This window comes from Gastrolobium bilobum, unplaced genomic scaffold (assembly GCF_033153095.1).
Source record: "Gastrolobium bilobum isolate Gb01-03AN ecotype WA unplaced genomic scaffold, APGP_CSIRO_Gbil_v1 utg3966, whole genome shotgun sequence".
NCBI lineage: Eukaryota > Viridiplantae > Streptophyta > Magnoliopsida > Fabales > Fabaceae > Gastrolobium > Gastrolobium bilobum.
The window spans coordinates 532,784-557,258 of NW_026898636.1; the positions used below are offsets into that span (position 1 = coordinate 532,784).

The following is a 24,475-nucleotide window of genomic DNA, read 5'->3' on the forward strand; positions in this document are numbered from 1 at the left end:
ATCTGATTTAGGAAGGATGATATAGAAAGCTCAGGATAAATAGGCCTAGAGAAATTCTCTTCATGGATTTCAGCATTCCTCCATGTCCATAAAAAGTAGCAGGCTAGGAAAAAATAGTTTCTCCAGTCTATCCTGTTTCTTTTTGTGAAGCATAAATTCATATTCAACCATTCTTGAAAAGAAGAACAAACAAAAAAGTTAGGGGGAAGGGGTTGAAACAGATTGAGATTCCAGATGACAAATGCCTTAGGACAGTCCCAAAAAGCATGTAATAGATCCTCCACTTTGTCATAGCAAAAAGGACATCTATCAGTAGTATTACCCCACTTGGAAGTTCTATCCCTTGTTAGCAATCTGCCACGTCTCAATTTCCATATTAGAAACTTTATTCTTTCAGGGCCTCTCCACTTCCAAATTCTATCCCAAACTCTATCAGAGGTGATATCAGAAGTCCTCAAGATATTCTTATAGGCAATGTTGACAAGAGATTGATTGGGATTCCAATTATTCCAAGACAAATAATCAAAACCAGCATCAGGATCAAGGGGGAAATTGCCATGATCACATTTACTATATCCGAGGTAAAGTAGTTGCTTAGAGCTGCAGAATTCCAGCCACCATTGGGAACAACATAATCCTCCGCCTTTTTACATAAGCATTCAGGACTAGGAGGAGATGTAGCAAGAGATAATAAATTATGATCCAAACTTGTCTAGCTATCACACCAGAAATTCACAGATGAACCATCTCCAATTTGCCAAATTAAAGATTTTAAGGCACTAGGCCAGATTTTACTGATGCTTTTCCAGAGATGGGAATCATAAGGTTTACAATTTATCTCCCTAGTAAGGTCCAATTTCCTACCATATTTAGCAATAATTAAGAACCAGAGGATTACTCTTTTGTGAAATCCTAACTTTCTATTTAGCCATTTTTCTATGCACTTTTGGCATCAGCCACCCTAGTTCAGCAAACTCAAAGCAATATCAGAACTGAATAAAAAGAGAATCAGATCGCAAATTAACATAAGGAGCTTAACAATGGATCACTCTCTCTCTATATATCTTGATACCCACAAAGCTTAAAACATTTTGTTTCCATGTGTTTATGTGCATACCTGTAAATTAATAATAAGACAGAAAGAGAAGAAGAAAAAACTTGAAAAAAGCGAGAGGGACAATGTCACAACTCACTAGTACACCACCACCAACAGCTTTCAAAATCTTCGAGAAAAAGTGATAAGAGAGAGAGAGAGCTTTTGAAAAAAAGCAAGTGTTTTGTGTATCGCGAAATTTAATCGATTAAACATGTTTGTTAATCGATTACTATCTTAATTCAATATTTAATCGATTAAGTAAGTCTTATAATCGATTAAATAGGGGGAAATTGATAAATAATTTTAGGACAAGAATAAAGTGATTATTTTTTAATTAATAAAGGGCAAAAGGGTCAAAAAAGCCATAATCTTCTCCATAAAAAAAATAACAAAGAAATGCAATGAAATTAATAAATAAAAAGTAAAACCTAATATAATTTTCTCAATCAGTAAAACATAATATAATTTTTAACAAACATTCAAAATTACTAAACAACAAATTTTCACATATCTAATGGGTTGAAAATTATCTTCTTCATTTGGTATCAAAGCTATGCATATATGATAAAAAGTCCCACTTTTTTAATTATAAAAATAATTCTAAATTTGCATATATATGACAAAATTTCATTTGGAATTTTTTGCAATTGATCTTGAAAATCTTGGGGTGTTTGTTTTACGTGATAAGAGTTTTCTAACCAAAGATCATATGCATATTTTCGTTGAATATTCTAAGAAAATTTCGAATGTGAAATTTTGGATTTAATTACATGAAAGTTTAGAAAATTTCTTAAATTTTTTTCAATCGATACATTGAAACCTTAAATTGCTTTGGGGCTTTTGAGAAACAAGTTTTTAGTTAACTATTGACACAAAATTTGTTTGAATTCATTTCCTATAGTGAAATAATTTCGTTCAAGAATGTATTGTTACGAAATATAGGGTTCAGATTATGAAAGTTTCAATCTTTTCTTTAAATTGATATGTTTTCGTTGATGTAAAATGAGAATTGGTTTGAGGGTTTTAGTTCCCCTATTATTTTTTCACTGTTTTATTTTGTTTTAAATACAAAAATCACACGTTTTTATGCCAAGAAAAACCATGACCATAGCCTGAAAAATCACTTTTAAACTTCCAAAATTTCTCAAAAATGGCTCCAAATATATATTATTTTTGAGATATATTATATTAAAATTCCGTTGGTTTGTTGTTTCTAGGTTGTTTTGTGATGAACTAAAAAATATTTTTTTTAGTTTTGACGAACATGGTGGAAACCAATTTCGAACCGTCAATCTGTCAAAGGAAGAAGAATCTCAAGAAATCCTAGGGGTTAGGGTGAGATTGTGAGAGAGACATCCTATTTATATTTTTAACTAAAATGTCTCACGAAATCTACTCCAATAGAAAATTCATTAAAATACCACGAGATTGTGATTCCATTGTTTAAAATACTGATTGAATACCAACGGATTCTAAAATAATCCTTTAAAATCCTAATGAAATACCAACGGATATTTTTGTCCAAAAACAATATATTAAAATTCTTTCGAATCTCAATCCAATACACACTCTTAGAATAATTTTCTAAGCTAAATCATGTGTCCCAGCAGAGAGAACCTCAACGAAACCAACGAAGGATGTTTCCGGACGAAGAATTCAAGGGTAAGGACACGTGTACCAGTAGCTTCAACTTGGGCCTCTTTTGCTTTTTGGTTATTATTCGTAGTGGGCTTTGACGAGTTGGGCTACCCAGTGGGCTGATTTTAAGGACTATATTACTGCTCCAAATCATTGTCAAAATTGTCTTTTTCATTATGTTCTATTTGTTTCAAAGGATTTATGAATGTCATGTCACATTTGGGCTCTTGTAACATGCGGCAGAGATCTATGGGACGAAAAAACTCCCTCATGTGACATAACATTCATAATCCCCTTGATTCAATGATAATTTATCTCATACTTTTTCATTATATTCTATTTGTCACAATGATGAAACCTGTATTTATTGAATTAATAGAGGCATAGTCTCTTTTACAAACACTAATACAAGAACAAGACACCTAAAGACCCAATTAATCCTTAAAGCTATTTCAGGCAATCTTTGTCCTTAATCGCTTACTAGCAAATTCAACTTTAAGCAAATATAGACAGTCGATGTGCCTATTAAAGTGAGGAATCTAATTAGAGACTATGCCTGAGTATAATGCCAATCAAAGGTGACCTCATGAGGCACCGACAAACAAAGGGCTCATCCTAGATTGTTTATTGGAAAACCACTTTTTTTTTTTTTGGAAAGCTGAAAATTTTATTTCTTAATAATATATAGGGTAAAGTTCAAATATGGATTTTTCTAAAATTATTTATTCCCTAAATTTTTAAATCACTTGTGATTTTTTTTCAATCAAATCAACCTAAACACTCTTTAAAATGGCATAAACGGTCCATTTTTTTTTCCCATTAGCAGTAAACGAATCGTTGGATCCCCCTCTTACAGTCCTATTCCTATAATATACCTCATTCTCAAACACCAAACTTGAATTTCAATTTTCTTCAATCCTATAAAGAGTTTATCAGGGCAAAGAATTCTCATGGTAATAATGTGATATTGAGCAAATTCACATTCTACACATCAGAGTAAGACGATGAAGATTAAAAAACCAACGTTCATTTTGCAAATTTGCATATTTATGTGATTCTGAAGCTAGAAATTATACAAAAAGGAGGGGGGGAAATGGATTATATATTGTGACTGAAAAATATTTTGACATATTCACATTTATAGATCAAAATGTAGACGGGCTTGAATAAAAAAAAAATTAAAAACAAGGGAGAATATAAGTGATGAAAGTAATATAAGGCATGAAAAGTTGGTCTAGACTGATAATCATTTTCTCTATTACTGCGAAAAGGAACAAATTATAAGGCATTATTACAAAAGTTAAACAAGTGAACATCTACCGAGTTCCCTGAAGATGAAACCAACTTCCCATAATCGAACAGCATATATGGCTCAAGCGACATTCATCAGCATCAACAATTTCCTCGTACGTCTACCGGAATAATTCAGGAGAAAGAACAAGAATCCGTATTCATGCATGGCTTCAAGTCCTCTTGATCTTTGAAAATGTTCCCGTTTCAGAGAAGTAGGTGCTTTGAGTTCCACTACCAAGCTGGTGTGCATGAGCCTGTGGATTTGTCAGCTCAATCCCCTGAAAAATAAAAAATGAATGAATAATTGAACAAGAATGCAAAACTTCAATAGAATAAAAACTAATTAACTAAAGTTGAGTTATTGTGCTAAAAGCGCTTTGAATTCAAAACCAAATATTCCATCATCCATACTAAATATCAGTTAAAGTGATTGATATTTATTAATTAATACGGAAGGAAATATCTATGTGCTATCCAATATACATCCTGTAAAAGCAAATTGAAATGTGACCATGCATCTAGTAACGCGAGAGGAAAAAACCAGCCATTAAAAAAAGAGGGTACAAAACAGTTGTACTTGTTTATCAGAAATCGTGCGCTACAATAATAATAACAAGGTATAATTACACAACCGTTGTAGCGTGTTGCTACCAGCTTTAGAGACGGGGGGAATTAGAAGAAGAAAAAGAAGAAGAATGATGGGGAAAACAGAGAGAGAGAGGAGATACAGGGAGAGAAGAGATTTGGCAATTTTCTCATATATTCCTTCTCAATAATCAGTCCACTACATATACCCATGGGGTTTGTGATAACAAAAACCTGATGGAAAATAAAAGAGTGCAATAAGGAAAAATTAACGAAGCAATGGTGTATGTAGCTATGGTGGTTCTCCTAAGTAAATTGGATCTCAGCCAATTATCTTGCTTCTAGATCAAGGGTGATCCGTTACATTCCATCGCCCTTCAAACCAACCTCGTCCTCGAGGTTGAATGTCATGTCCACTGGGGTCAAAGACAAACCTTTGAGCTGATGTTGAGCTTGAGTGAATATAGAATTGAGTAGCATGCCTAACCAGCATGTATATGAAAAGGAATACTGAAAGTAATCTCATTGCAATAACCAGAAAAGTCTTCCCTGAATTTTGCAGCATGTTTATCAATGTTGATACCAATGAAACCTCTCTGGCATATTTTCACTCCCTTGTAAACCTTCGAATCATTTTCATCAAAGATGTCACCAACAATGTCTTCAATAATATCATCCAGAATTACAAAACCTACGATTCCACTATACTTGCTGCAAACAATGGCCATGTGAACCTTCATAAATCTGAAGTCTCTTAGAAAATCCCAAATAGAAATTGAATCCGGAAAAAAATATTCAGACATGTGAGCCAACTCTAGAACAGGTCTAGCATTTAGTAGCTCACTCTTCTGAGTTGCAAATGTAGTGCAAATTATATTATCAATGCGTTCCTCAAAAAGATGAATCTTTGAGTACTGCTTTCCAATCCACAAGTAATGAAAATCTGCAAGATAAAGGTCCTCCACTTCCCATGTCTCCCTCATCTGGTTCACAATTGAGTTCTTTGGATTAGTACTCATCCTACATCTTCCCATCTGATGTGCTGAGCATAAAGGTGTTGAAAGGTCCGTTAAGGGCCTTGGACTTTCTTCTTTCACAAATTTCTCAAATTCATTATAGCTCATTTGCTGAACATTTAAGCTCCTTCCCTTATTATTGTGTGTTCCAATTTCTTCAGCTCCAGTTGCTGCCAGAATTCTCAATACCTTCTCAATTCCTTTCTCTAAATTCTCGTTGTCTACATCTTTCATTTGATAACTTGCACAGTTAGGTGACTTCACAGTTCCTGACCATTGATCCCTTGCCAGTGCAAAAACATGAGCTGTTCTAGAAAACTTGCACATTCTATCTGTAATATTCATTCCGGAAATCCATGGCATTAGAATTGAGAACATACCAGGATTGAATATAGGTGTTTGGATCAGTTCACCGTACCCTGATTTGTCAATCTCTGCAACAACGGTGGACATAGCTGTCATAATCCCTCCTTCATAGCTTCTTTTATGTTCCTCTGGCCACACTTCCGGTGACGAAGGTGCATCTAGGAAGTAGCCCCAAGTCATTGCCACCGGATGAAGATGTGTCTCCCAATGTTTTCATTCTTCAAGCCACTTCTTTTAAGTAATGTTGGAGTACTACTGAGTGCTCCACCACACAAATGCTTTTGTTTCCTTTGTATTCAATTGCAAAAGCCACTCCACAGGCTACTCGTCTGTCTCCTCCTTTCTTTTCCTTATGTAAGACTTGTATAGCCTCACAAATAGGAAAGATAACACCATTACCTGATTTCACCAAGTCAACAAGCCATGTTTCTGATGTAGATTTGTTCCTTCCATCCTTGCATCCCATGTTACACCAGCCACAATAGTGATCTGGTGGAGCATTCTTAGGAATATTACTCACAGGATATCCCATTTCATGGCACCCTTTTCTTAGAATTGCATTATTGAACCTTTCCGCATCAATCTCAGTTTGGACTCCCATTTTCTCACACACAGCATTCATGACTTCTTTATATAATTTACTTGCAAATAATTCTAGACCACGAGCATCACACCACTCCCTCCATATATGCTGACGGGTTTTAATGCTTACCAACCAGTTGATTGCAGAATCTTCACCAAATATCAATTTGCTGCTAACACTTGAATCACTATTCCTATCCACAAGACAATAGGAAAAAGAATGACCATAAAGAAATTGAAGCCAAGAAGCAAATGTGAATGGCCCTCTCCCTAAGCCTAACAATCCAGCAGCCCCATGAAATAGACCTCTATTCCAATGACCACAACCAAACATAACATTCTCAACAAGCTTCAATTCAGTCTTCCCGTAGGTGTTGTATTATTCATTGTGAAATTTTCAAGAGAAAAATCCCCAGTTATACTCGGGCTATCACCATACCAATAGAAGTATGGAAAACTTTGATTCTCACTCTTGCAAGGATGAGGGGGATCTGGGGATGAACCCAATTGACACCGAGGATCATGCCAACTTATATTCTTGAAAGAACTATACTCTGTAGGATCATAATATGGTCCATTTTGTTCAAAACAAGCATAACAAGAAACACGTTGAATCCATGTAAGATCACTAGCAATATCAAGTACCAGAGAAAAATGTTTAGGAAGTGTTTCGGCAAACACATCTATGGAGTACTCATGGAAGCTAAGACTGACACTTGACTCCAAGGTTTCCACAAGCTGACTTGAATAATCGCCGGCAAAATATTTTGGCGAATGTGATACAATAGAATCATCCTCTGCAGCAATATACAGAGAAATTCTCATCAAATCATCACACCTGTTAATGCAAATGCTGGTTTGCTTGTCAACATCAGTAAATCTTCAAATTTGTGAGCAGAACTACTCCCTGGCTTCCTTGTATGCTTCTTTCATATGCATCAATAGTTGAGGCAGAGGCTTGTCTTTGAACAGCAGCTCTGTATTTTGCCAATTGGAGTGTAGCAGCGTGAGGTTAGAGGTATCATCATGGTCAACCATTTCAACAAACATATGGTGTGTATAACAAGATAATCTCTGCATAGCCAAATTAGGGTCACAAACCCTTGCACAAGTTGAATCTGGTGACTTAGGCAAGGGTGGCTTAGCACTCAGTGTGTAGGGAACCACAACACCAAAGATCTCAGAGCGTGGAGCAACAACACCGTACACAGGGGGTTCAAATGCAGGAACCTGCAATGGACGAGGGTGGTTTGGGACATCTGAGATATAAAAATCAGGATCTGCAATGGGCGAGGGTGTTCCCTTAGCAACAAATGATCTATCAAACGACATGGAGGCAAAAGACGCTCCACCAATCGGAGCTACTGCAAAGCTTGTGGGCATGCTCGTCGATTGTGGGAGGGGCGTCGTCCATTGGTTTGTAGTCGTAAGGGTTTCACGTTTCACTAATCGGTGACATCTAACTAGATATCCACGAAATATCCTTTGAATCCTAAAAGCAGCTATATCTTCCGGATCAACTCAAATTGCATCGAAATCAGCCCTAATCTTTGCGAAATTTGTTCGCATCGCAGCTCGAACCCGTGCAAAATCAGCTCGCATGTCGGCCGTAGCCCTTGCAAAGTCAGCATGCGATTTTGTAAGGGATTGGTCGATTGCATGAAGTGCTACAGTGATAGTATCCTAGCATGATGTAATGGTAGGTGAGATTGGGGATCAGTGATTTGTTGTGGAAGAGGATGAATGTTACTTCTAGCCATGGAGGAAGAGTAGCTCGATGAAAGCACTATTGTAGCGGGTTGCTACCAGCTTTAGAGACAGAGGGGGGAAATTAGAAGAAGAATGATAGGAAAACAGAGAGAGAGAGAGGAGATACAGGGTGTCAGGGAGAGAAGAGATTTGGCAATTTTCTCTATATTCCTTCTCAATAATCAGTCCAATACATATACCCATGGGGTTTGTGATAACAAAAACCTGATGGAAAATAAAAGAGTGCAATAAGGAAAAATTAACTAAGCACTGGTGTATGTAGCTATGGTGGTTCTCCTAAGTAAATTGGATCTCAGCCAATTATCTTGCTTCTAGATCAAGGGTGATCCGTTACAACCGTCTATATAGCATATTATGATCACTAAGGAACCTAAACTACTGTTAAAGCAAGGTTAAGAAAAGCATTCTTCAGTTTGACCACATTTTTACCAAAGCCAAACATGATGCATGCAGACATTCTTTCTAAAGCTACATAAATATTAGGAAAACTTGCTGACCATATCACCCTCAAGCTTTGCCATCTTTTTCCCTTCAAATTATTTTGATGGTCTCTCAGGTTTGCAATGCATATAAACCAAATTAGCACCTCCTCGAGTAGATCCTATTCAATTGGATACAGATGGCAATATTGATCCAGCATCTGGAACATCCAGCAGCAAACCCACTCCTAAATCCAAATGGTCGAACCTGGTTCAGGTTTTCCAACAAAGAACCAAAGAGAAGCATGGCAAGTATAGTGATTGGTGCGTTTCTATCGGAGAATTCAAATGGTCGAACCTTGTTATTTTGATCATATCAAACACAACACTTAGCACCAGAACTATATGATTCTAAGAAAGGATTGACTGATATTCTGCAGAATTTCAGAGTACTTTCTAATGATCTGCTGAGTATGTCTACAAATATTCTCTTGCTCTCGGTAGCATAATGGAAATGGGCATGCTTATATGGATGGTGCAAGACCGCAACTGTTAGTGGTGCAAAAGAGGTTTACAAGAAATTTGGAACTCGACCATTATGGTTCGAACAAAGGGACCCCGGTGAATTTTCCCTAGCAGAAGCACTTGAGGACAAGGCGAATCTTTTGGGGGTTAGTATTGACAAGTGCCCTTCTATTACTAGAGTATATAGGAGGAGAAATACAGAGAAATGCTGGGGGCTAATGATTCACATGAACAAGAGCAGTGAGGTGGAAAGGAACATCCATTGGGGGTTTTCTTGTAACTACCTAGACATGTGCTGCAGAGAGGAGAAAGGCATAGTGGCATTCTGTCATAGCAGAAGGGGGATATATAAGAGGAGAAAGTGGGAGAAGGGTAAACAAGAATTCAGTTGAGGAGTGGGATTTGGAAGGAAGCTAACCCAAGGAAGTATCTAGATAAATCCTATGTATTCTGCAATATCAGAGTGCGTTTCTATCAGTAGACTTCACCAACCCTACCTATCCCATCAACACAAAATCCTCCCTTCTTGCACAGATACATTCCATATGAAAATATGGGTTCAACAACACTCTCCATCAACTTACCCAAAGAAAAAACAAAAGAGTGAAGGACAGGAGGTTTCCATATCAAAATTAATGATGATGATTTCTGTTACATTAAGAGGTTATCCAGCCAAAAATATACTGCCAAAAAGTAGGGAGAAAAAAAGAAATAAAGGATGAGAATAGATGAGGAGTGCAGATTGTGTTTAAGCACCCTAGGAATACTATGAAATTATATGCAGGGCAATGCAAAGTTTATATCAATTCTTGCTCTCCCAGCTCCTGTAATGGTCAAACACCTCTATATCTGCTTGACTACTTCATAGGTGTCTTATAAATCTGCCACAATAGCAGTAAGGAAGCAACCCGCTGATTTCTGTCCCTAAATTTTCTTTTTAGCTTCTCATGCTTTACAATGTTTCCATTAAAAGCTTCCCATAAACATTTTCGTGCAAAATTAACAATTTCTACACTAGTTATGGAGCTAAAGAGCAGAAGAAAATCTAGAGAGTTGGTAAAAAGTGAAGCTAACCTGCACTGGTGTAAATGCAAGACTTGAGGTCAAACCAGATGTAGCGCCACTGCTACCATACTGTTTTTCCTTGAATCTGACAAATGAAAATAGTCCCTCAGAATTGTCATTGTGATGTGATCAATTAGGTAAATAGTATAACTGAGACAGGAACGAAGATTCAGCATGTTGTAACACAATCATATAAGAAGAACATAATAAGATATGTAGAACTAAAGGCAACAACAAGGGCTTACTTCTTAGCCACTTTTGCAGCAAGTTTGCTTGGACCAACTGACACACGAAGCTTGCCACTGCCAGCCTGACCAAGCATTCCATAACCCTCACCCAGACCATCCCCTGTAATGCATAAGCATAAAATTTTAAGCAAATAAGGAGATATTGACATTTTACAAGCTCACAATATTAAAAAAGAAAGAAAGATGAAGTTAAATTTCCAAAGGATTTCAGACTGTCTTTATCACTGTGTTAGGACTTAAGGAGTCTTAATCTGTTACAAGAGCAATTTGGTTGCTTGTACTAGGTTTACCCTTTTACTACACTTGTACTTTGACCTGAATTATTCATGCGGAACGTGTAGCAGCAGATTCTACCAAAAAAATCGTGTAACAGCAGAATATTTGGATTAGGTTGGTCAACATAAAGCCCAAATGGTAGGCTTAACTTTACTTGGGCATAACTTTTGATCTCAGAAGCTGTTTGTTTATTATTAAATATCAATGGAAAGGCCCAAATGAGTCCGTCGCTATGGCAACCAGGATGATTGTTGTAGTTTCCAACCCCAAAATGCTGTTTCAACATGATTTTAACCATTTTTATAATTTTATGCCTTATTTTGACTATTTTTCATTTTCTATGAAGCACGGACATCAGCGGACAAAGAGACATGGCCAATGTTCAAAATATAGGACACTAGGACGTGGCTATATATAAAAATGTGTGTGTTTGTAAAGAGAGAGAGCAAGTCAAGTGAAATTTAATGAGCAAGATCTAAGTTGAGAAGCGGGATTTATACATTCACCTCAAAACAACTAGCTAAGCTTTACATTTTTTCTATGATAATGACCCTCACAAAAAAATACTAAAAGGCTTCATTTTATAGTGTAGGGCAGTAGGCCACAAATTAGGAAGGATAAGCCACAATCGAAGAGTCCTTCTAGGAGAAGTTTCGTTAGCATTTAGAATCTTTTACATATATTTTATTATTATTTTTCTATATTTTAAGTTGTTTTCTCAAAGTTAATTTCCTTTTGAAAAATAAAAAACAAATCTTTGAAAGTTTTTTACAATAGCCGTGTCCTGTTAAGTGTCAAGCCATATTTGGGTATTGGCGGAGTGGCTAAGCCGTGTCTAATGCGTCCAAGTAGGCAAAAAATTTAACTGCACCGGTTGAGCAATGTCCAACACATGTCATACGGGTGTCAAACTCTTATCATGCCAAAGGCATGTCCAATGCTCCGACACTTAGAGAAACACCAGTGTTGGTGCTTCACAGGTCATTTGTAATCGTGGCCCAACATAGGGTTGGCTGCCTTTACATTCTTCCTGTTTGAAACATTTTCATTCCAGTTTGAACAAAATTATCAGAATTTCTTCAACCTTTGTGTTTTAATTTTCACATGAACGTACTGTATCAATTATTATTAGTATATAGGAGTAATAATAGATAGTAATCAGTCCAGATTCAATAAGAATAAGATAGAAACAGCTATTATCTTCTATTTTGATTCAATATCAGTGTAACATCAAGATTAGTTGAATCTTTGATGTGTAATACAGAAGAAAATACAGAGTCAAAGTAAAAACAATGATGATAACCCAGGCAATTAGAGAGTGCCTGGTCTCTCCTCCTGCTTCCCTTACTCAATTCTTGCTTGCTTTTCTCTACTTCACCCCTCCTCTCTTATACTAATAACCTAACAGAATATGTCAATTATTTTCCCCCTTCCACCTGCCACCAGCCACATTTGCAGGTCGTTATATTCTCAACCCCCTCCCTTATTTTCCCTCTAATCCTTCACATTTCTCACATATACTAATAGCCTAACACATGGTTTTGTAACACAACATCAAAATTGTTCCAAGTCTAATTACTGTGTATTCTCTCTTTTTCCTTCCATCCAATCCTTAATTTCCTATAATTTCAATATAATAAATATAAATGCACGTATCAAATTAGAATCAAAAAGAAAAACATTGCATTACAAATGTAAATCAGATCAGGAAAAATGAAATCTGGTAAAATTACCTAAAGAACTCTCTTCAGGGACTCCAAATTGCATCCTATTGGCTAATTTCCTCATGTCTGTTATTGCATACCTGACATAATAATCAACAGGTCATGAACTATTAAAAAAAAAGGCAAACAGAAAATTTACCCTCAACCCTGCAACCCAAAAAAAAGTACAGACAAGTTAATACTACACTAACCTTTCCTTCATCTTCCTAAGCCGACGACCACCTCTCTTCTTTTTTGGCTCAGAATCAGGAACCGGAAGTGGTTTGGGTTGCTTAGCAGGAGGGGGCTCCTGCCACTTCTCAATTTTTTTGTGGATCTCATCCTTGAAAGCCCTTCCAGTGCTCCCAGTTGGATCCCCACGTATTGAATCTACTCGTGCTGCAAGTGTAGACTTTGCAGCAAGGAGTCGGCATGCTCGCATCCTCAGAGGAGGTGGAGTAGTCTGAAATATTTCTGTTTGCTCAATGTAACCTACACGAAATTGAGATGTTGCAGTGGAGAACCCAGCAAGATTCTTTTTCTTAGCACCAAGAAGCTGAACATTACAAGCAGGCATCTTTGCAAGTGCTGATAGACCACCAGCTGTCCCCATGAGTTTAGCTGCAACAGCACTTCCAACTATAGCAGAAAGATTAGGCGCAATGTACCCCATTCTACTCTCAACAAAATCAAGAACTTTTTTCTTTGCTGAATCAAGATCAAGAGCTCGATCACAGGCCTCAATCGTCTTACTAAGGACTTCTTCTGGAAGTGGCTTGCCAGTAGTAGTCGATGCAGTAACTGACACAACCATGATAATAGCTGAGGGTAAAAGCCCTTCTAGATCAACAAGAGTCAGATCCATTTCATTTCCTATCTTCTTCACAACACGTGCATAATCAATCGGGTGATGCACCAACGACTCAAGCTCTGGAAATTTTAAGCGATACTTATCACGAATAAAATTGTGAATAATAACAATTTCATTCTCAATGTCAACTGATAGCGCATTGCATTCCACAATCAATTGATATTCAGGATCATCTTCTAAATCTACACCCTGAATTGAGACATCTGAACCCTTTTTAAGCGCTTCTTCCACTTTCTGCCATAAAGAATAACATTAGCCCTTATTTACACGCCCAATATACATCCAAATAAATTATAACCTCCGAGATAATGATAAAGTAGCAGGCATGGGAGAGAAAGGAAACAAACAGTAATATTACAACAAAAAGCAATTAGAAGGATGTTAAAAGCTTCAGTTGCAACTAATACGCAGCTTATTCTAGATTCTACCACAACTAATGCAATGCTCCACCATCCACAACCTCAATTTAAAACCCACTCAAAAGAAAAAGATTACTAACTAACCTGAATAACATCAATGTATCTCTGGGTTTTCTGCAACTTTGAAACACTGTCCAAGTCATCATAGTTGAGGTTTTCTAGGTCAGCCAGATCTCCATCAATATCTTCTTCCATATCTGCAGCATCCACATCATTATCCTCCTGAAACAAAAGGAACCAGATTAATTATCAATTTCATCAAACTTTACAGGTTAAAATCAAAAAAAAAATCAGAAAAGAAGAAGATTATACTCACGGTAATTTCAGCCTCATTATCAGAGAGTTCATCAAGGTCGGCAAGAAAAGAATCAGCAAGTGTAGCCTGGAAACAAAACACACACAAAATAACATGAGGTGGGAACAACATAAAACCAAAACAACAAAGGGTAGAAAGAGAGGAAACCAACCATGTCTATGGACGAGGTTGTTAGAACACTTTATATAGTTCTTTTCTTTATACAGTGGTAAATTATTCAAACACTTTGAGGAGAGGATACTGTGTTAGTGACACACCATGTTTCTCCAAGTCCTGCAAAATAGTCTATTTCAGCTCTTTCACCGACTTTCCAAAAAGAAGAAGAAATAAAATAATTACATGTCACTTGGGGACTCAAATCTCACCCATGATAAACACCATCTTGGCAATTTTCTCACAGTACGTGCATAGTTATATATGTATGAGTTTATTGTCTCTCATATTATGGGAGATAAAATTATCTCTCTCATACACATTAAAGTGGGTGGCGCTATGTTTTCTTTTTCTCTCTCTTCTCTTCACATGGCCCGACATGAGCCCCACACACTTTTATGTGTATGTAGGTGATAATTTTATCTCCTATAACATGAGAAACATCAAACTCTCTATGTATACAGGAGAAAGTGTTTCTTATGACAAATTATTTGTCTCATGCAATACACACAAAAATGGGTGGGAACCATTAAGGAGAAAAAAGAGAGAGAACAAGTGAGTCTCACTCTCACCTACTTTTTGTGTTACATGAAATAATTTTGATTGTTTCATGCAACATGAGAAACATAATTCTCATGCATATATGCAATGAAAATTAACATTTATATCTATGAACCAAAGATGGACCCGAATGCATATTTTGGGGGCCTTAAAAACAAGTGGAATCATGCATGGTTTTGATCATTTCTGCCCGAAAGGTGTTCGTCTACTGGCCCAAAATATATAGTTAAAAACGCACCTTTGTGAACGAAAGATTGAAGCAAAGAAGGAAGAACGATTCACGAATAATGAATTATTTCCAGTGAAATCGCAAACCATGAACGTGATTCTGAGAATTAATTGAACTGTATGAACAAATTGGTCACATGATTATATCCAAACGAAGTTAAGGTTTGTGAACGGAAGAGAGTTTAGGTTAGAGTGTTCTTGAGGACTGATAAATGAGGATCAGTTTAGTTCAGAACCAGTTCCAAACTGCTTTGAACCGGTTCAGAACCAATTTTTTTAAAAAAAATTAAAATTAGTTCAGGCTAAAAAAATGTTTTAGAATAACAAAGCTCGTTCCACCATATAATAACAAAGCTCTTTATAGCAAAGCTCTTACAGTTAGAATAACAAGGAAAGCGCAAAACCTGAAGAAGAACATGCAATGGAAAATTAATGTAACTGACACAACATTCATCTTACCCACCCAAAACCAGGAATCGACCCCAAACCACATTCAAAGAAATTAAAAAAAAATACACACGAAGACAGACAACATATTTCACACTAAAAAACGAAAAAATAACCATGGACCTTAGAAAAGGGATAGGAAGAATACCTCAGAGAGAGAGAACACTGTACTGTGGAAGCGTCACCAGCGAAACGAGGTTTCAAGGCATCAACAATGGAGACAAATAACATAAATCAGAAAAACATTGTGGTGAATAAAATACAAGAACAAAAAAACTAAGAAAAAAAAAAACTTAATAGGAGAAGAACAAATTAGAGGTTCGGACTTCACACTTCAAAGATGAAACAAAGGGGAAAAAAAGGAAGGACTTGAGATGCAAAGTCAGAATGCAACAGACCAAAGAGTTCGTACCAAATAAGAAGCACCACGGTGTCCTTTGCAGAGGTGAGAAGCTCGAAGATGCTCCTAAACTTGTTGCCGTAATCCTGATAAATGTCAAATGAAAGTAAATAAACCACGACAGGAAGAAAAATTCTTGACACAAAACGAGGTTGGTTGTACACAGAAACGAGGGTCGTTCCTACCTACGAGCCACACCGCAGAGATGAATGAGTCGGAGACGAAGAACAAGGTTGTGTGAGGGTTTGAATCTTGTTTTACACCATGTCTTGAGATTAGGGGGTGAAAGTCGGTCGGGCCAGTCTACATGCCCTAACCTATAATCAGGCCCGGAATTTTAAATAACCTAAGCTTATATTATGTCGGGTTTGATGTATTATATATAGTCAAATAGAACAGATTCGAGCTTTTAAATAAGCCTATTTAAAAAATAGGTGATAAGCTTTTTTTTATAAACCGGACCTATAAGTTTACATGACGGCCTATATCATATTATTTATTTTAAATTAAATAAAAAAGTATTATTCATAGTAGTACCAAATAATGATAGTTCAGTTGTACATGTGAATTAAATAGGTGGTGAAAGAGTTAGGTTCGTTCCCTCACAAATATTATCTTTGAGAGTGGCATAAGATATTTACCAATATATACAATACCATCAAAATCAACATTTAGTGCTGGAATAAGAGTTATTGATGCTTACTTATGTAATGCTGGAATTGTATTTGTAGGAGAGAGAAGATGAAGATAAATTTTTGGCTATAACAAGCATCATGATGTGTTTGTTGGATTTATGTAGTTATTTTAATTTACACGGTAAAGATTTGTTTGTTGAATCTAATGAAATATATGTTATTTAGTTTGAGCATTTTGCTTTTGAATGTGACTTAAATGCAGATTGTGATGAGTTTTGTTGTGATTCATGTTTCTGTTTGGACGTTGAAATTATGATTTTTGTTTTAGAAACAGAATTTGAGTATTTTGTGAAGTTGATTCATGGTTCTGCTTGGAAGTTAAAAATTAACATGCTAATGGGCTAAGCCATGCCATTTGTTTTTCTTATAAACGGGTCAAGACAGGCTAACAGTTAGACTCGGACCAGGCTAAATTGAAATTTGTTGACATAGACTTGAGTTTTTTGGAGCAAAGCTCGACCCAGCCTACTTTCACCCCTACTTGAGATATATTAATGAGGGCAATTTTGTCTCCATATTTTGTTGTGCGATTCCGCGTAAGTGGGAAAAAAATAAACCATGGTTGAGTTGGTAATATTTTTTAGGAAAGTGTAGATAAAAAAAAAAGATGGGGATAAAATTTTGTTGGGATTATTTTTACTTTCACCAATGGGGAGGTTATATTTACAAATTTTTTGTTTACAAACTACATTAAATATGACCGGTCATACTTAATGTAATTTGTAAAAAAAAATTGTAAGCGGATTATTCCCCTTCACCCATATCAAATATGGGAAAAAAATATCCCACCCCTACTTTCCCAACATTTCAAACCAAAAGCTCATATCAAACACACCCTTAGTTCAGTTTTTAATTCAATTCATTTTATTTTATTTATGTGTTTTTTCACACCCCTAAGGTTAAGGAAACACATTCATTCCCCTTACATTGGCAATCGCATAGGTAATCTGAAACACGATATCGACAACTTATTCCATTGTGGCTACACAACATCAACATCCCAGAACTCCACGACTTCCTTAAATAGCCAATGATTAAAGGATAAGCACATGCTTCTAGATGCACCTATATAGTATAGCTCGCAAATAAACATCTTACATACGGGTTCACCTGCAAGAGCCACCTCTGTGCACTAATGAGATTAAATGTCATTATACTGATCTAAAGCAACATAAGCAGGATGCTCAACTACTATATAAACAGAGGCTTGAAGCTCAGCTATGATCATTTTTCTCATCTTAATTGAAACTTATCACTCACATACTGACTTGAGTGTCAAAATATCTTTTAAGTACATTCCCTCAATCGCCCCAAACTACGCATATTAGCCACGTGACATCCATCCCACCAAACAGATCGTAGAATTGTAGATCACCTCATGGAAACTCCCCCTTGCATCACCAACTCTAGAAAATACCCAGACGACAAGTGGACTAGGAACTACCATATGTAATCCAGTCCAATTCCAATTGTCATTGGACTAATTAGAATCATATAACTAGGGGTGTGCAAAATAAACAAAAACTGAACCGAACCGTGAACCAAACCGAACTGCCATTAAAATAACCGATTTTTAAAAACCAGTTCATGAACCGAATCGATTTTTAGAACCAGTTTAAGAACTGAACCATTTTGAACCGAACCGAACCATTTTCGAACTGAACCATTTTCGAACCGAACCAAATTGATTTTTATAACTTTATTTTTAAAATTTTAATTTTTTTTTCTTTTCGAAAGAGGGTAAACCCGAACCGATTCCAAACAGAACCGAACCACTTTCGAATCACTCCCGAACCGAACCATTTAAACCAATTCGGTTCGATTTTTAAAAAAATTCAGTTCAATTCGACCCATAAAATCCAGTTCGGTTCGACCCATGCACGTTCCTATATATAACTAAAATAAAGTCGAAGAAATATAGAAATTTATACAACGAAGGGGGAATTGGGCTCACAACCGAACCACATTTAGTATGAAATACCATCAATTGAAAAAAGAAAGAGAGGTTATACTTACTAGCAAAAGAATTTATCATTCTTACAACCAACTCAATCACCCTTAGATTAATTTTAAATCTAATGGCTCACAATTGATTCTTATGGTCCTAATTTTGTAGTTTCTCATTCTCTCTCGTCCACTTTTTTCTTCTCTCTAGGTCTGCGAATTTCTTCGTCTCAGTTATTCTCAACCATTCTCTCTGTTCCAATCAGAGCAATAGCAAGAATTGGAGTTTTGCCATTTATGCCTAATTGATTTGTTCCAATTTTCTTTTTCTTATATTTCAATTCTCTGAGGAGCGCCGCCGCGACCAAAAGCAAGCTGCTGAACAACAGGGACAGGGTCAACCTAAACGAGACTAGGGATTTCACCCACAAACTCTGAATAACAAATATAAAAAGTAGATGAAAAGAAACCAGAACCCTTACGATACGATATGTGACTTGCAAAGTTACTCCAGCTTAAAAACAAGTATTCTCACATAAAATAGTATTTTTTAACTACACACAATACAAAATAGAGCAAGCTTTCTCTTGAACACGAGAAGATACTAGTATCCTTGTTGAAGATGGGAGAGAGAAAAAAAAAATTAGAATTAATTGGAACCATTAGATTTAATTATGATACAACGGTGATTAAAATGATTGTAAGAGTGATAAACCTGTTTAGTGATAAATATAAACATCCCTATTAAGGGGAGAAAAAAAAAAAACAATGGGCATGAGCAGAAAAATAAATAAACACGAATGTTAATTGCAAACCATAAAAGTTCAAGTGGTTATTTCCTTTTCCTCTTGAACCGTGTTGATTCTCTTTATTAAAAAAAGAAGAGTAAAATAACCTTTTATTATGACAACAAAATTTTACAATGGATGTAGAAAAGAGAAAATACTATGTGAAGCTAAAAAAATGGCATATATCATGCCCATAGCCCAGTAAATGTGTTACAACAAACACTTCAGAATCCTTTCTTTACTTTCTCTAAATCACAGAAATTGTGTGCCCGCCCTTGTCTCTGCATTCCAACTCCAACTTCAACTTCAAAAGTTTCTTGCCATGTTTCATCACATCCTGCTTCATCTTCCACCCATTCATCTCTCACCATATAATGTTGTTGATAATACCTGAAGGCCACAAATAGTACGAACACTGCAAGTGTACAATTCATTAGTATGTAATTTATGTAAGTGCAAGGCACAAAGCTTTTGGTCCTTGGAATGGAGAGTATCACTGGCGCATCTAAAAAACTAGTTACCATAATATCAAACTAATATTAATCAAAGGCTCTTAATTAACCAACATCATTTAAAACTGCAGTGTGCTCTTACCTGACCAAATGCGAGCAACAACTGATGAAAAATTCCATACAAGGCCAAAGATGCCAAGAGCCACGGCTTTTTTGTGGGAACATGAATCCCAAGCATCCCGGAATCGACGAATCCAAAAATTTGCTTCATATAATTAAAAGAAAAAATAAGTTATCAATCATCACATTAAGAAAACTCGAGTGATGAGATTGGAATAAGAATTATAAGATTAAGATAGTTTACAAAACAAAAAAAATCATCACAGTAATGGAAATCCACTTGAAGCTAGCGGAGGCCCACTTTAGGTAAGAGATTATTTTGGAGGCTTAGACTTTGAGGGTGGGGACCACCAGGGATGTGGAGGGCCATTTATTATTATCTCATAATTGTGTTCCCTAGTCTAATAATTCTAATCGGGCCAAAGTTGTGAGGAGAATAAAATACAAAGATGCTCGTCCATGTGATGCATTGAATATATACATATATATATTTTTTTAGTGGATAAGTAGGAGGTATCCCACACAATCTTGTCTAGCCACTTTATTATCAGAAGAATAAGACTGCTAGCTCCTCGTTGAAACAGCAGATGCATTGGACTTTGTCACCGAAAAAAGAGTGAAACTAATCCCCTTTCGGAGAGGAGACATATTTCTCCTAACTCCCAAAGGATTATAAGAATTTACATTATCCAATGATCGAACCCTGACCAATGCAAATCCCTAGGTGGGTGCTCAGTTGCCAACTGAGCTACCCTAGGAGTTATGCATTGAATATCTTGAATTCTCTTCATCCACATTTAACTTTGCAAAAAGAGCCAAAATCTTAAAGCAGGTTTAGAGTTCAATTATATGTCGTTGGAGGTGATATAATTGGACCTTATATTTATATTAATCTTTTTTTCTTTATAGGACCCACCGAATCTACTATGGTGGATCGGAGACACCACACCATAAAATCAAATTAATGGTACAAAGGAGCAAATGGATCAGCAGCTACCCAATGCAAACTCTACTGTGTTATTTAACATATCTTATTGTTTAGTGTCCTAAAGCAAGAATTCAAATGATGCTAATATCAAAGGTAGATGAAATTTAGGATTTTACCATATGCAGTTAACTGTGCAGAATACGAGGAGCATATTTTTGGCACTGTAAAAACTCCGAAGAAGCCTGCAGCAGTGAGAGAACAAATTCAAGTAACTGAAAAAAAAGAAAGGAAAATAGAGGGGAAGGAAACTTTGTATTGACATGAAAATTGGTTGTGCATCTGTTGTTTCAAAAGATCTGAACTAAAAGGCATATTAGTGCTTAGGCACCCTCACATTTAAGGACTATATGAGTCCTACTTCAGTGCAATAAACTTATAAATCAAACCATCATAAACTTACCGAATTTGACCATCTTCCAAATGGTTATGGAGCTGCCACATCTGGCTAAAACAAAGAGCAAAACTGCCAACTGCAATTCATAAACCATTGCCAAAATTTAATCTTGGGTTTTTTCTTCTAGAGTACCAAGAGTTCTTAATGTGAAGAAGTTAAAGGGAAAGAAAAAAAGAAGAAATCATATGATCAGTGAGCAAAGGAAATACCTTTATTGTGGTACCAGGATCTCCAGAAAACATGGCTCTGAGTTTTGACAAGAACTCATTCAAGTAAGGAAGGATCAATTTTAGTACCCAAATCGCTTCTTCTTCTCCCAGTACATAATTTGTGTCCTTTACATCAATGACCCCCCTGAATAGTTTGATTCAAATAATAATTAAAAAAAATGAATCAGAGAGAGTATTCATTATCCTATAATAATTTTTTGTCATTTACTTTTAACTTCTGCACTGGGGTTTTTACCTGCATACTAGTGATCTATGGAGGAAGATGACAGCTAAATAGACAAGGCCCATATAGGACATTACAGAAATAAGACTGTACAAAGAAGAATCAAGAAGTGTTAATTCTGGGTTCTCTTCAAAAATAGAGAAAGAGTATATATAAAATGAACTATGTGTAGTGTGGATTTCTAACCTCAGATTGATATCCTCTGCATAAGTAGATGAAACTATAATAAATGTTCCAATACCAAAGATAAATGCTGATCTTGAGATATCTCTCCACATGATTAAATCCACTGAGGAGTGACACATATAAAGAATGTAAAGTTTCCAACAAAATTTGACTCTTGCATAATTCTGAAATGTAGATAAATTACCTAAAGTCTGCAATTTGTTTTGGGTTTGTGGAAAGCTATGGTATTCTTCTGCCTTTGGAACTTAATAGTAAAGATCAGTTAGCCTTGATTAAAATAAACACAAATCCCAAAAATCAGATTAAAGGAAGAAAATTCTGTGAAATTCAAATGACCTTACTTGAATCAGCTTTGGAGAAATTTTGGTAAATTGTCGAATGCCTTTTAATTGGAGGAGATTGCTTCACAGTTAGAGGGACAGACACTGGCCTTTCATTTTTTTGATGATATCGTGTGTTGGTATTCGCAGCCTTTTTAGATTCTTGTTGATTCACAATCTTGTGTTTTCCTGTTTCATTCACAACCACCTTCCTTTCTGGCTCATTCACAACCTTGGATTCTGGTATACTGATTTCCTTAACATCAAAGCTCCTCTTCTCCATCTCAATATCAATCTCATCATCCTCTTCCATCAGTTCCTCTTCTTCTTCTTTTTCTTCCCCTTCATCTGCTTCATCATCAATAAAATCATCAGAATCTCCATCAACATGCACTGGTGAACACTTGACCACACCCGCATTGTCTGAACTGCTTGAAATGACATTGTCTTGGCACGCACCAAAATCCTTGGAATTTTCATCAATATCATCCTTCTCAATCCTTGATTCATCCAAAACTTGATCAAACTCTGATTTTTCCTCCCTCAGCTGGATTGTATTTTCCCCATTTCCATCACAAAAACCAGCAACATTCTTAACAGATTGTTTTTCAGTCTTAATTGGATCTGATTTTCTCTTTCCGAGCCTTTCAGGACACTCACCCACCTTGTGAATTGAGCTTCGTTCAAATTTATCTGCAGAAGCACCAATCTCCTTGCTTCCTTCAGTCTTAAGCTTCCTCACCTTAATAGGGCTCTTCTTGATTGCATCAGAAGAAACGCTCAGGTCCTTACACTGTTCCCCACTGTTCTTGTGTGGTTCTGATTTTCCTCTGGCTATTTGAATTTGGCTCTTATCCAATTCTGATTTCCAAGTCTTTCTCTTTCCAGTGGCAACCACACCCCCAATTTGGTTTCTTTTCAATCTGTTGCCACCAACCCCTCTTTCTTCAGCATTTTCTTCTCCACTGAAGACCTTAACTCCACCTTCAATTTCATCACTCTTCATCCTGCTCTCCCACACTGACCCTGCAACCACACTGCATCTAACCCCAACTCTTCTCCTACTCACATCCATCCCAAAGATATCTTCTTTCTGTTTGTATAGCAATCAGTAGTGTAAAGGGACATAGATGTTTGACTGATAAGAGGCTTTCAGATGAAGAAATGGTGGTTGGTGGTGGTGGGGTGCAACATTGGGATCCCTTTGAGAGAGAGAGAGAGAATCAGGGAATTATGTTTGGAGTAAGAGACAGTATTTGGTCGCTTTTATTTTTCTGCTTGTTTTCGTCTTATGTTCTGTTGTGTTACGAGGAAAGCGAAAATTCAAGGTAAATTTGGTGGCGTTGAATGGTTAGGGTGTTAAGGACAAACCCTTTTGTGCATAGATTCCTTAGCTGTTCCACCGACAGTGGTCAAAAGTCATTGGTCTCACACACTCACATGCAAACGAAAAAGTGAGTGTGAGAGTGAGCTTTATTGGTGTTATGTAAATGTAAGCAATACTATTTATGCACACCAATTTGCCACATATATGACAAATTTTACTTTGGAATTGCAAATGATCGATGTTAATCCTATGACTATTACTAAACGAAGGACGTGATCGGTGATTCCTTGGTCTCATTGATTTCTCTCTTCTATTCTTTTCTTTTTTTCTTCCCATTTCTTTTAGTTTATTAGCACACAAACTTGTGTGAAATGGAACAAAAGTAGGAAGGAAAACATGAAATGATCACGACCGCGAGGTCTTCATTTAATGCTAATATTTTTTTTGAAAACTACCGTATACACTTTTTTAATCTAGTGTACAACTAAAAGATGAAGAATCCCTCTTCAATCTTCATAACATATCATGACTTCATAAAATGCTATCAGCTATCTATTTTGTCTTTAGAACCAGGGAAAGTTTACCATATATTTATATTGGGTTTATTATTTCTAATATCATAAAAGATAAATTTATCTCATACACATATATAAAAATGTGTAGGACTCATATTTTTTCTTTTTCTTTCTTCTCTTCACATGTACCTTACATGTTTTTACGTGTGTGTAAGAGATAAAATTTTATATCTTATAATATGAGAAAAATTAAACTCATTTATATTTCTTGGAAAATACACTTTACCCCCATAATTAATTTCATGTACAATTTTTA

At 36.1% G+C, this 24,475-nt stretch overlaps 2 protein-coding genes and 1 pseudogene across 4 annotated transcripts; all 3 read right to left on the minus strand.

Annotated features, from left to right (window-relative positions):
• Positions 1 to 3,791: 3,791 nt before the first annotated feature.
• On the minus strand, positions 3,792 to 16,302 carry LOC133317886 (U4/U6 small nuclear ribonucleoprotein Prp31 homolog). 3 transcript variants are annotated; one of them, XM_061519785.1, is made up of 11 exons: positions 16,163 to 16,302; positions 15,990 to 16,063; positions 15,726 to 15,742; positions 14,340 to 14,461; positions 14,189 to 14,254; positions 13,957 to 14,094; positions 12,795 to 13,687; positions 12,613 to 12,683; positions 10,601 to 10,703; positions 10,365 to 10,440; positions 3,792 to 4,305 (listed from the first exon to the last, which is right to left on the minus strand). In XM_061519785.1, exons 4-11 carry the CDS (start codon positions 14,340 to 14,342, stop codon positions 4,198 to 4,200), a joined length of 1,458 nt encoding a protein of 485 aa, XP_061375769.1. In that variant the 5' UTR covers positions 14,343 to 14,461; positions 15,726 to 15,742; positions 15,990 to 16,063; positions 16,163 to 16,302; the 3' UTR covers positions 3,792 to 4,197. The 3 variants fall into 3 exon arrangements, with proteins under 3 accessions (XP_061375769.1, XP_061375768.1, XP_061375770.1); XM_061519784.1 differs by having other exon boundaries at positions 15,726 to 15,747; XM_061519786.1 differs by lacking the exons at positions 15,726 to 15,742; positions 15,990 to 16,063; positions 16,163 to 16,302 and adding an exon at positions 15,141 to 15,254.
• LOC133317867 (uncharacterized) lies at positions 4,927 to 7,908 on the minus strand (annotated as a pseudogene).
• Positions 16,303 to 19,548: 3,246 nt separating the features above from the next.
• On the minus strand, positions 19,549 to 23,392 carry LOC133317895 (reticulon-like protein B21). Its single transcript, XM_061519796.1, has 9 exons — positions 22,339 to 23,392; positions 22,182 to 22,241; positions 21,998 to 22,100; positions 21,824 to 21,898; positions 21,568 to 21,712; positions 21,365 to 21,434; positions 21,081 to 21,146; positions 19,999 to 20,121; positions 19,549 to 19,819 (listed from the first exon to the last, which is right to left on the minus strand). Exons 1-9 carry the CDS (start codon positions 23,390 to 23,392, stop codon positions 19,629 to 19,631), a joined length of 1,887 nt encoding a protein of 628 aa, XP_061375780.1. The 3' UTR covers positions 19,549 to 19,628.
• Between the last annotated feature and the right edge of the window lie 1,083 nt (positions 23,393 to 24,475).

What these genes read in the sequence shown, in the direction of transcription:
- LOC133317895 (XM_061519796.1), bottom strand. Translation starts at nt 23,392, where the DNA reads ATGGATGTGAGTAGGAGAAGAGTTGGGGTTAGATGCAGTGTGGTTGCA. An exon ending in TTTCTCCAAAGCTGATTCAA is followed by an intron (nt 22,242 to 22,338) that starts GTAAGGTCATTT and finishes TTTACTATTAAG; the next exon opens with TTCCAAAGGCAGAAGAATAC. An exon ending in GCAGAGGATATCAATCTGAG is followed by an intron (nt 21,899 to 21,997) that starts GTTAGAAATCCA and finishes TTCTTTGTACAG; the next exon opens with TCTTATTTCTGTAATGTCCT.
- LOC133317886 (XM_061519785.1), bottom strand. An exon ending in ATAATGAGGCTGAAATTACC is followed by an intron (nt 14,095 to 14,188) that starts GTGAGTATAATC and finishes CTTTTGTTTCAG; the next exon opens with GAGGATAATGATGTGGATGC. An exon ending in GATACATTGATGTTATTCAG is followed by an intron (nt 13,688 to 13,956) that starts GTTAGTTAGTAA and finishes TCTTTATGGCAG; the next exon opens with AAAGTGGAAGAAGCGCTTAA.